The sequence below is a fragment of the Saimiri boliviensis genome, chromosome 1, assembly GCF_048565385.1.
Source record: "Saimiri boliviensis isolate mSaiBol1 chromosome 1, mSaiBol1.pri, whole genome shotgun sequence".
Taxonomy (NCBI): Eukaryota; Metazoa; Chordata; class Mammalia; order Primates; family Cebidae; genus Saimiri; species Saimiri boliviensis.
This window is the reverse complement of record NC_133449.1, coordinates 48,910,141-48,922,999: the sequence shown is the minus strand read 5'-3', so window position 1 is coordinate 48,922,999 and position 12,859 is coordinate 48,910,141. Positions and strand designations below refer to the sequence as shown.

The following is a 12,859-nucleotide window of genomic DNA, read 5'->3' as shown; positions in this document are numbered from 1 at the left end:
TCGGTCTTCTCCTATCCTTGGACTGAGATCTACACCACTGTCCCTGTTCTCAGACCTTCAGACTTGGACTGAATTACACCACTAGCTCCTGGGTCTCCAGCTTGCAGATGGCAGATCATGAGACTTCTCAATTACCTCTGTAATTGCATGAGTCAATTCCTCATCATAAATCTCCTTCTATACATACGTGTTCAATTACCTGTTTCTTTAAAGAACCCTGACTATCACACAAGCCCAATTCCAGCACCACCTTTGCTGGGACAAGCAGTCTGCCATGGGCTCCAAGCATCTTTGTACATCCTTGCTGAGCATGCCAAACTGCAAGGCCTAATCATCTGCAACCCTGAGCCATGCTGGGGCTGGTCACATGGACAGTGAAGTAGGTCAAGGTGGCCACAGCATGACAACCGTGGAACTGCACAGAGGATCAGCTTGTTTGCTGTTCACTACAGAGGGTGCTGAGCCCTTGACCCTCGTACCTTCAGCTGCACAATCCATCAAGTGGGTACATCACATTGCCCAATGGGACTTGGTGGGGCAGGGAACCTGTCACCTGGCTGATACACCTGGTTGTGTGTGCTATGCAGTGATAGACTGCATGTCGTGATCCAGTAAGTCTTGCGTCTAATTTCAGCTTGTCTGCAGCTGTGCCAGGCTGGCCAGTGAGCTTGCCTAGTCACTTCCTTTGGTGTCTACTTACCTCTTGCCATTCTCTATGAGGATGAGGTTATTCCCTAATCTTCTTCTGCAAAATCCCATGAAATTTCTAAAAGGCCTTGAATTGCTGGACTGCTAAGCCCTGTAGCTCCCTGACCTAATGCTACAATTATCTGGGTAGTCCACACTGTTTTCCTGTAAGAACCTAAATTCCCTGAGGGCAAAACTCAGGTGATTACAGAGATGAGTTCTATATCTATCTCCTGAATAAGTAAATGAATGAATAAATGAATGAGTGAGTGAGGAAAGTCCCAAAAGACTCCTTAGAATTTTGTAACTATTCAGTCACCTCTAATATTTACTATATCCTTTACGTTCCCCTGAAAGTTGCCTGCCTTGCCTAACTCAGTCACACCAGGTCTTTTCACAACCAAATGAAAGCTCTAAATGTGAAGTAAACCAGCCAGTTGAAAGGAGATGATTAATTGTGCTCTTTTAGGGTTTAGACTTACGGAAGTCCCTCTACTCTGCCACACGTGGGATATCCGGTAGCCCACCAGTTCCCCATCCTGCCGCTTAGTTGGAGGCTTCATCCATCTGATGTCCACATTATCACTAGATACATTCAGAAACACAGTGACGTTTAAAGGTGCTACTGATGGGGCTACAAAAGAAAAAGGAGAGAAGAATGAAGAAAAGCACAAAGAAAAGCATTCTCATCTTGGTTTTCAAGTGTTTGGTTTTCAAATGCTCTACGAAAAGCATTCAAATGAGACCAAGACTTATAGCAGATTTTCACCTTTTTTTTTTTTTTTTTTGAGACGGAGTTTCGCTCTTGTTACCCAGGCTGGAGTGCAATGGCGCGATCTCGGCTCACCGCAACCTCCACCACCTGGGTTCAGGCAATTCTCCTGCCTCAGCCTCCTGAGTAGCTGGGATTACAGGCACGCGCCACCATGCCCAGCTAATTTTTTTTTTTGTATTTTTAGTAGAGACGGGGTTTCACCATGTTGACCGGGATGGTCTCGATCTCTCGACCTCGTGATCCACCCACCTCGGCCTCCCAAAGTGCTGGGATTACAGGCTTGAGCCACCGCGCCCGGCTGATTTTCACCTTTTAAACTAAGGTTTTCCCTGAGATATCACATGAGTTTTAACAAGTATGCCCTTTTAGGTTACTGAAGCCTAGAAATTCACTTCTTAAGTTGAAAATGTCAGCTAGAGCATAGTGAGATCCTCTCTACAAAACAAACAAAAAATAGCTGACTGCTTGGTGCACATCTGCAGCCCCAGTCCCTCAGGAGACAGAGGCAGGAGGATTCCTTGAGCCCAGGAGGTTGAGGCTACAGTGAGACATGATCATGCCACTGCACCTCAGCCTGGGCATTAAAAGCAAGCAAGCGAGTATGCCAGCAAGGAAAGAAGGAAGGAAGGAAGGAAGGACAGAAGAAAGGAAGGAGAGAGAGAAAATGTTAGCCAGGTATGGTGGTTCATGCCTATAATCCCAGCACTTTGGAAGGCCAGAGGGAGAGAATCACTTGAGGCCAGGAGATTGGGATCAGCCTGGGCAATACAGTGAGACCTCCATCTCCACTAAAAATAAAAAATTACCTGAGTGTGATGGCACTGGTCTGTAGTGCCAGCTACTTGGGAAGCTGAGGCAAGATCACTTGAGCCTGGGAAGTAAAGGCTACAGTGAGCCATGATTCCACCACTGCACTCTAGCCTGGGCCACAGGGCAAGACCCCATCTCAAAAAAAGGAAAAAAAAAAAAAAGGAAATTTCATGAGCACCTAAAGTAAAATAGCAAAGAAGAGGAAGGCAGGGAAGCAGGTAGGGTGGGTGGTGCTCTGGACTCTGGGGAAGCATAGCAGACACAACTTGAACAATGTTCTCCAGCACAAACCTGTGGGGCAGAAAGTCAACAGCAGGCCGGAGATCAGCTTGGTGGCATTTGAGATGCACAAGGTAGGAAACACTGCTGAGCTCAGAATGCAGCCACCATATTAAAGTCTAGAGGCAAATTACTGATGGTCTGAACGGAACTAATCTGTTAACACATTTAAAAAGTACGTGTGTTGAGGTCAGGGGTCTGAGACTAGCCTGACTAACATGGTGAAACCCTGTCTCTACTAAAAATACAAAAATTAGCTGGGCATAGTGGTGGGCACCTGTAATCCCAGCTACTCAGGAGGCTGAGGCAGGATAATCACTTGAACCCAGGAGACAGAGGCTGCAGTGAGCTGAGATTGCACCACTGCACTCCAGCCTGGTGACAGAGTGAGACTCCATCTCAAACAAAACAAAACAAAACAAGGTTCGTGTGTGTGTGTGTGTGTGTGTGTGTGTGTGTGTGTGAGAGAGAGAGAGAGAGAGAGTGTGCATGTATGTATGTGTATAAAATAATTTGGGAAACAAGTCAGGATCATTACTATAGTCTTTTTTGGGAGAGAGGAATTTAACTACATCCATTAAAATTGAAAAAAATATGCTCTCTGACCAAGTATTTTATTTCCAGGAATTTAATCTGTAGATGGTATTATATTCATTGCAGCATAATAGTAACAAATAGAAATAAATGTAATGCTCAGTCAATAATTATGATATAACCTAGGAGGTGGAGGTTGCAGTGAGCTGAGATCATGCCCCTGCACTCCAGCCTGGGCAACAGAGTGAGACTTTGTCTCGAATAATAATAATACAAATTTGGATACATTTTCCAATGGAATACTTATTACCCAGCCACTGGAAAGAGTTAGTTAACACGTGTTTTGATATAAAAAAATATCCAATAGGGGAAAAATCAGACTGTCAAAGGTATGTATAGATCCATTTTTGAAATTAAAAAAACAAATCTTCTACATCTAGAAAGAATAAAAACGAGTGGAATAATATACACCAAACTGTTGCCTGTAGTTGTAATTAGGGGAGGTTAAATTATACATATCAGGTATGTGTGAAAGGAAAACGAAAGGATACCATAACCCGCTTTGTCTCTGCTGATTCCAGAAACAGGAACCATAAAGTTAACATGAATTTCAGCTAAGAAAGTGTCAGACAGCTAAAGCTGCCTATGAAATCAGTCACACACTTTCAAACCTGTTGCAGAATCTGCGGATAAATATGGCCAAAACAATATGTCTGTGTGTCTGCCTCCTCCCAAAACCCCTCTATGATGACAATAAAGAATTTTAAAAGATATAAACTCACAAGGCAAAGAGGAGTCAACAGTAGGGGAGAGATTTCAACACATATCTGAAAGCTGAAAAAGAGATGAAGGTGTAATTGACTCAGCAAGCCAGTGTTCGCCCAGAGAACCACAGAGCAGCTCAGAAGCTGTGGACCCAGGTAGTAAAAGAGGGACTAAACGGGAAAGATTGATTGGAAGTCCGATTAAGAAACAAAACAGTTGCTCCTCAAAGTCTATCTTCTCCATCCCTACACACCTGGCAAATATGCCCTCACATATCTAACAGGAGACAGGGTGAATTATTTTCTGAAGCAAAAAGCCACTAAAGTTAGGGCACCTATAGAATGAAGGCATAATAAGGAACCAGGCTGAAAACTGGGGAAATAAGTGAAAGTTTGTACACGAAATGACAAGGACTCTACCTTCCCCTCCTCCCCAACTTGGTCACTAGAACTTCAGCAGCCTTGTTTAATTCCTGGGGCAGAAGACTTCTTTTCTAGAGGAAGTGAGTGGCTATAGAGGAAAGGAACCAATTTTGACACTTGGGGGTATCTGGATCAAAATACTTACATCACTGCCCATTCACCTGATAGTGAAGCCTACAAACTCTGCCCACACTCACAGAGTTCCAATCAAATCAATGATTCTTTACTCTTCCATTGGAGCAGACAGCAGAAATTAGCAGAGGTCTGAGGAAGCCTCCCTCCTGAATGTCAGGGACCAAAAAACCACACAGAACAGAGTGCTCAGAGGAGACTAAGCCACTGTAGGGAACTAGAGAAAACTAAGCACAAATAAACAAATTTTAAAAATGAGATATCCAGAAAAGGCTCTCATGACTCTGAACCAGAAAAAACTGTCCATGAAAAAAACTTGAAATTAGCAACACAATAAGTAAAATAAAATATTTGATAGAAGAATTGAAAGATAAATCAAGTACATCTCCAAGAAGGTGGAATAAAAAGGGAAAGAAAATAGGCCAATTTGAAAAAAGAAAATTGAGGAAGCAATCAAAGAAGTCTAATTAATAATTGTCTAACACGATTTCTGGAACCAACAGAGTGGAACATTTCCAAAGCGGGAAAAAAGTATAAGGACCAAAGGACTTGCATTTCCAGGTGAAAGGGGCCCCTGAATACCCATGACAATGACCAAAACAAATTGCACATCACAGCTTATCACAGAACCAGTATTAAAGAGAAACGATACTCTAAAAACTAAAACTGAAAAGCACTTCATATAGAAAACTTACCAGAATTTTTCATAGCAACCCATGAAGCTAAAAAATGATACAAAAATACCTTTAAACATCTGAGGGAAAGTAATTTTCAACCTAAAATTCTATTATTTGGAAAAATGACTAAGCCAGTATTACACAAGGACATGCAAGTTCCCACAATCTTTACTTTTTATGTATAGGTTCTATCGAAGCTAATTGAGAATAGGCTCCATGAAAATAAGGGCATAAACTAAGAAGGGCAAATACCCAGGAGAAGGCACCAGAATCTTTAGGATAACTCTAAAGGAAAATAGGAAAAAAAACTACATGAAACAATTTAACAATACCCAGGCCTCACACAGGGCAAGAATAGTGCCTGTTCCCATCAATCAGACTGGAATGTCTAATGATTCAAGAAACACAGCGTAGGGTACACAGAATGGTCTTGTCTCAGCAGTGGGTAATAATTTACCTTAAACTGAGCTCTGCTGGGGTTCTGCCTAACAAATCTTAAAAGCAAGACCCTACAGGATTAAACTTTCCCACTAGATTAACTGTGTCTCAAAACAAAGCTCACCTCTTATAGAAATACAAGAATACCTAATATCCAACACTGTAAAATTCTTAATGTCTGCAATCCAATGAAAGATTATCAGGCATGCAAAGAACCTGAAAAATACTGTCTAGAGTGGACCATAAATGAATCAGTTGAAACCACCCACAAATAACATAGATGTTGGGAGAGCAACAAAAGACACCGAAACAGTTATGAAAAGGCTGGGTGTGGTGGCTCATGCCTGTAATCCCCACATTTTGGGAGGTTGAGGTGGGAAGATCATTTGAAGTCAGAAGGTTGAGACCAGCCTGGGCAAAATAGTGAGACCCTTTTTCTACCAAATAAACAAAAACAAACCACCAACAACAACCAAAAGAAGTGCCAAAATTAGTTGGGTGTGGTGGCATACTCCTTTAGTACCAGCTACTCAGAAGGTGAAGGCGGGAGGATTGCTTAAGCCCAGGAGTTCAAGACTGCAGTGAGCCATGATTGGCACTGCACTCAAGCTTATGAAACAGAATGAGACTCTGTCTCAAAAAAGGAAAATAAAGAAGAAAGGAAAAGAAAAGTAATTATAACTGCATTCTGGATGGACCAAAAGTTAGACATAAAAATGTCAAAAAGAGATAAAAATTAGTGTATGAGATGAAATATAAACTGGATAGGACTAATGTCAGATTAGATACTGCACCAAAAAAGATGAGTGAGTTTGAAGACATAGCAATAGAAACTATCCAAAATAAAATGCATAGAGAAAAGAAGGGGAAAATAATAACAGACCATCAGTGAGTTATGGGACAACTTCAAATGGCCTAATATATATGTAACCAGAGTCCTTAAAAGACAGGATAGGTAGAAAAAGAAAAAAATATGTGAAGAAATAATGGCCAATTTTTTTCCCCAAATTTGATGTAAAAAACACAGAGACCCCAAAAGTTCAGTGAACTCCGAATACAAGGAATATAAATAAAATTACACCAAAGCATGTCACAATTAAATTGCTCAAAACCAGTGATGGGGGGAAAATGGGGACAAAAGACACATATATACAGAAGAACGAAGTCAGGATGATCACAGATTTCATGTGGGAAACAATGCAAGAAGATAGTGGAGCAACTTCTATTAATGTACTGAAAGGAAAAAAAAAAAACCAAACTAAAACTGTGAATACAGTTCTATACTTCGTAAAAATACCTTTCAAAAATGAAGGCTAAAAATAAAAATAAGACTTGAAATGTAAAATAAATATTTTCTCCTACACTACAGGAGCTGAATAGCGTACCAGCAGATCCACACTACAAGAAATCATTTTTTAAAAAGTTCTTCAGGAAGAAGGAGAATGATACCAGATAAAATATAAAGACCAAAAAATGAAGACTACTAGAAATGGTAACTATATGCATAAACATGTTTTTCCTGGTTCTATAAATCTCTCTATAAAAGATTATTGACTGCCGGGCGCGGTGGCTCAAGCTTGTAATCCCAGCACTTTGGGAGGCCGAGGCGGGTGGATCACGAGGTCGAGAGATCGAGACCATCCCGGTCAACATGGTGAAACCCCGTCTCTACTAAAAATACAAAAAATTAGCTGGGCATGGTGGCGCGTGCCTGTAATCCCAGCTACTCAGGAGGCTGAGGCAGGAGAATTGCCTGAACCCAGGAGGCGGAGGTTGCGGTGAGCCGAGATCGCGCCATTGCACTCCAGCCTGGGTAACAAGAGCGAAACTCCGTCTCAAAAAAAAAAAAAAGATTATTGACTGAACAAAAGTAACAACAATGTAGCATGGGTTTTTAAGATACATTAAAGTAAAATGTTTGACAACAAGAGCCAAAAATATCTGAAGGGGAAAATGGAACATATATGAAGCGGTATAAACCACTTGAAGGTAAACTGTGTTAAGTTAAATATGCATACTGTGAATCCTACAGCAACCACTAAAAGAGCAGAAAAAGAGCTATGGCTAGTAAGCTCAACAAAAAATTAAAAATTAAATCATAAAAAATTAAACAGGCCAGGTGCGGTGGCTCAAGCCTGTAATCCCAGCACTTTGGGAGGCCGAGGCGGGTGGATCATGAGGTCAAGAGATCGAGATCATCCTGGTCAACAGGGTGAAACCCCGTTTCTACTAAAAATACAGAAAGTTGGCTGGGCATGGTGGTGCGTGCCTGTAATCCCAGCTACTCAAGAGGCTGAGGCAGGAGAATTGCCTGAACCCAGGAGGCGGAGGTTGCGGTGAGCCGAGATCGCGCCATTGCACTCCAAGCTGGGTAACAAGAGCGAAACTCCATCTCAAAAAAAAAAAAAAAAAAAAAAAAAAATTTAAAAAGAATCATAAATATATTAATATTAAAAATATAGAAATAAAATATAAAGAAAAAGAAGAAAAGGAGAACAAATTACAGATAGAACAAATAGAAAATATGATGCACTTAAACCTATTCATTTGAATGAGTCCATTATATTTTAATGGACTTGTGGGGTTATTTTATGTGTCTATATATGTTTATATGTGTGTGTGTGTGTGTGTGTGTGTACATATATATAATAACCTACACATATACACGTACACACACACACACACACACACACACACACATACACACACAGGTTTTTGCCATGGTTTCTGGCTTACAACTCCCACAGCTGTGGTTAGAATCTTTTGCTATGATAATGTGCTTTACACCTCAGGCGCAGGCCTCAGGAAACAATCTCTCTGACCTCTTCCTGCCCTCCTTTCACGGGCCTCCGTGCAGGACTCTAATCTTCCCAATCCTTTTTTTTTGAGACAGAGTCAGCTCACTGCAACCTCTGCCTCCCAGGTTCAAGCAATTCTCTTGCCTCAGACTTCCGAGTAGCTGGGATTACAGGCATGCATCACCACACTTGGCTAATTTTTGTATTTTTACTAGAGATGGGGTTTCACCATGTTGATCAGGCTGGTCTCGAACTCCTGACTTTGTGATCTGCCCACCTTGGCCTCCCAAAGTGTTGGGATTATAGGCGTGAGTCACTGCACCTGGCCTTAATCTTCCTCATCTTTCTGACTGTGGGTCATAAGACCTTTATTACAAAGGGGGACCATAACTTGGAGGAAGGAATGCTGAGGTCATGGAGCTTCGACAAAAAAATCCAAGAGGGCAGGTTCAGAGAGTTTCCAGATAGCTGAACAGGTAGAGGTTCCTGTAGGTGGTGTGCCCAGGGAAAGTATGGAAGCTCCATGCCCTTTTCCTCTATACCGCGACCTCTGGATCTCTCTGTTTTTTAAAATCCTTTGTAATATCCTTTATGGCAAACTGGTAAACAAAAGGGTTTCCCTAAGGTCTGTGAACCATTCCAGCAAATTAATTGGACACAAAACTGAGGTCATGGGAAACACTACTTGAAGTCGGTCAATCAGAAGTTCCAGAGGCCCAGAGTTGTGATTGGCATCTAGAGGCCGGGGTTGGGGACAGCAGGGAGGAGAGGCCTGGGGACTGAGCCCTCAACCTCTGGGATCTGAAGCTATCTCTATGCAGTGTCAGACTTGAATGAGAGGACATACAGCTGGTCTCCGCTGCAGAACTGATTGCTTGTTGGTGGACAGAATTCCCGACATATGTTGGGGTCACCAAAGGCTTCTGTGTTGCTTGTTGTATTGGTAACATGTACTGATTGTTGTGTTGTGAGACAGCATGTTTTAAAGTGTGCTGGTATTGTCTTCCTATGTAAAAGAAAAGATTACCTATACATAACAAGGCCAAGTTTTATCACTAAATCCTTTTAAAGTATGGAGGAAATATCATTTCCATTTTCATGAGTGACCTCAATAATTTTCTCCTCCAGAGACAAAATCCAGACAAAGCAAAGTTTCAACTCTCAGGCCACTGGGAAGGGTTTGTTGAATCACATGCCGTCAGGGTCAATATTCATTCTGAACCTCAGGAATTACCTCCTTCAGTCGTGCTGGCTAGAATCCAAGGGCTCACTGCAGACCAGCCTATTTCATTCATGCAGGAAACGCCAATGCTGTAATTAGCCAGGGCTTGCAGCTGCTTGATTTGATAGAGATGTGGCGAGGCAGAGGTGTTAAAAATCATGACTGAGCCATTACTCAGCGGATCAACTTCCTTGACCTAAACGAAGAGTAAACATGAGGACCAGGCGTTAGTAAGGTGGTGAGAATGTCAGGCGCGGGGCATGCGTGCATTCGGAGCACGTGGCCCTTCCTCTACACTGAGGGGAAGGACCTCCTTCCTTTCTGGGCAAACACACATTTTCCCGCCAGCATCATTGTGTGTTACTCATGCCACTCAGACAACAAGTGAACACCTGAGGAAAATGCCTAAAATAACAATTCTCACTGTGGCAGGTAACGGAGCAAATAATTATAATAATTATACTTCATATTATACTATAAAATAAAGCTCCGCCTCTCTTAGAACTTCTTTTGGCTGCTTCACAGAATATACAACAAAGATAACAGATATCATATGTGCTGGCCAATCCTGAAATATTTATTATTTTGTCTTTTTTTTTTTTTTTTTTTTTTTGAGACGGAGTTTTGCTCTTGTTACCCAGGCTGGAGTGCAATGGCGCGATCTCGGCTCACCGCAACCTCCGCCTCCTGGGCTCAGGCAATTCTCCTGCCTCAGCCTCCTGAGTAGCTGGGATTACAGGCATGAGCCACCATGCCCAGCTAGTTTTTTGTATTTTTAGTAGAGACGGGGTTTCACCATGTTGACCAGGATGGTCTCGATCTCTCGACCTCGTGATCCACCCGCCTCGGCCTCCCAAAGTGCTGGGATTACAGGCTTGAGCCACTGCCCCCGGCTATTTTGTCTTTTAAAGGAAGTATTTCCCAAATCCTGCTTTTAGAGAATGAGCTCCTTCCTTTCTCTTTCCTTCCTTCCTTCCTTCCCTCCCTCCCTCCTTTTTTTCTTTCTTTTCCTTTCTTTCTTTCCTTTCTTCTTTTTCTTTCTCTTTCCTTCTCTCTCTCTTTCTCTTTATTTATTTCTTTGCTTCTTTCTTTCTTTCTTTCTTTCTTTCTTTCTTTCCTTCTCTCTTTCTCTTTTTCTGACAGAGTTTTGCTTTTGTTACCCAGGCTGCAGTGCAGTGGCATGATCTTGGCTCACTGCAACCTCCGCCTCCTGGGTTCAAGTAATTCTTCTGCCTCAGCCTCCTGAGTAGGTGGGATTATAGTTTCCCACCACCATGCCTGGCTAATTTTGTATTCTTAGTAGAGACAGGGTTTCACCATGTTGTTCAGGCTGGTCTCGAACGCCAGACCTCAGTTGATCCGTCCACCTTGGCCTCCCAAATTGCTGGGATTATAGGAGTAAGTCACCATGCCCAGCATTTCTTAATCATTCTTTTTATTATGTAACCTGAGGAACACTGCTCTTGCCTTGAGGCTTTTATTGTTGTTATTATTATTATTATTATTGAGACAGAGTATGGCTCTGCTGCCCAGGCTGGAGTGCAATGGCACAATCTTGGCTCACTGCAACCTCCGTTTCCCAAGTTCAAGTGATTTTCCCTCCTCAGCCTGACAAGTAGCTGGGATCACAGGTGCCTGCCACCATGCCTGGCTAATTTTTTTTTTTTTTTTTTTTTTTTTTTCCCCATGGAGATGGGGTTTCACTATGTTAGCCAGGCTCGTCTTGAACTCCTGACCTTAAGTGATCTGCCTGCCTTGGCCTCCCAAAGTGCTGGGATTACAGATGTGAGCCAATGCACCCGTCCTGAGGCTAATTTAAGTGTGTCCTTTATTCTTAATCCCTAACCCCAACAGAAATTTACTTCCAGAAGGACACACAGGAAATGTAGATTCTTGGTATTTTTTTTTTTTTTTTTGGATGGGGAGTTATAGGAAAGGGTCATGTGCCCCTCATCCAGCAAACTTTGCTCCAAATCTCCTTTAAACCTATTGCCTCATCTTTCCCTCTGGAATTCCACCAGTCTCTCCACATCCCCCTCCAAATCTCTGTATGCATAGGCAAGAGAGGGCAATTCCCAGCACAAATCTACTCCTGGGCAAAACTTCCATCTCTTTCCTTGCACACCTCTGTCTGAGGAAGGGAATAAGGGAGAGTATGGATGTTGCTTTCTATTACACGCTTTTTCAAATTTTCTCTAATATATGGCACTTATCAAATCAGAACAGACAAAATGACATCGGGTAAAACAAATAACTGAGAGCAATTTGGGAAAAATCCTCAGGGCACAAAATGTATTGCTGTTAATAATGGGCTTGTAATTCTGGGCTGTGGATATACAGTACTGTAATTTCAGGTTATGTGTGTTTGAATCTTAGGTCAATGAACCAGAAATAAACATTCTGAAATTCCAGATCCCCTAGCGGATATCATGAGTATGGTGTGGGGGCTGAGTTTCACCTCTGACTCAGACCCTGTGGGTGACAAGAGGGTACCATTTGGCCTGAGGAGCCACTAGAGGAGAAATGAGAAGCTGGACGCTTGTCTTGGTGATGGCTGTTGGCAGACATCACTTTTTGTTTTTTTCACTTTAGAGTGTGCAACCTACTTCCTGGTGAACAACCACCAAAGCGAAGGTGGAGGAAACCTTTGGCTCTCCTCCCACTTCCGGAGTCATGTGGGGAGCATTTCCAGGCACAGGGACGCTCGCTGAGAGCACATTCCTAGAGGAAAACAGGGTTTCTATAATAGTACTTCTCAGTGTGTCCTCAGGGAAAAGACAGCGAAAGAGGCAAGAACGTTGGGAAGCTAAAAGTAGAAATGGAGTGTGTGGCCCAAAAATGGGTGAAGAAAAGAACGAAGATCAGGACGAAAGGAAGTGAGAGGGTGTATCCTCCTAGTGCATGGATCTGGATCTCATCCAAAACAGTCATCTGGTCCTGAGTCAGAGTTTAAAATGATAATGTTACAGAGCCATACTTGGTCCCTTCAAAAAATGGGAACACACTGTTAATGACAGAATGTAAAAGATGACTTTTAGAGCTTGTGCTGACCAACCCCAGTAGGACTGCAAGATAATATATACAACACCTAGTTAAACGTAACTTTCAAAAAAACAAGTAACTTTTCAGTATAGGTATGTTAGAAGATTACACGTATAGTTTAACTGGGTGTCCTGTATTCTTATTTGCCAAATCTGGAAACTGTACCAGAGATGGAAAGGAGAAAGGATGAATGGAGGTTGAGCTGGCCAAGGGGGACAAGAACAGAATCACCATGTCCCACACCACAGAATCCAAGATGGGCAAGAAAGGCCTGAAAT

At 42.3% G+C, this 12,859-nt stretch overlaps 1 protein-coding gene across 2 annotated transcripts in view; it reads right to left on the bottom strand.

The window, feature by feature from the left end:
* The window catches only part of MERTK (MER proto-oncogene, tyrosine kinase), a 134,917-nt gene that overhangs the window by 48,801 nt on the left and 73,257 nt on the right, over window positions 1–12,859 (bottom strand). For both annotated transcript variants that reach the window (XM_003942489.4, XM_074397038.1), the window contains exons 7-8: window positions 9,552–9,735; window positions 1,170–1,321 (exon numbers count right to left, since the gene is read on the bottom strand). In XM_003942489.4, coding sequence (XP_003942538.1) covers window positions 1,170–1,321; window positions 9,552–9,735 — 336 coding nt within the window. The remainder of the gene's footprint in view (window positions 1–1,169; window positions 1,322–9,551; window positions 9,736–12,859) is intronic.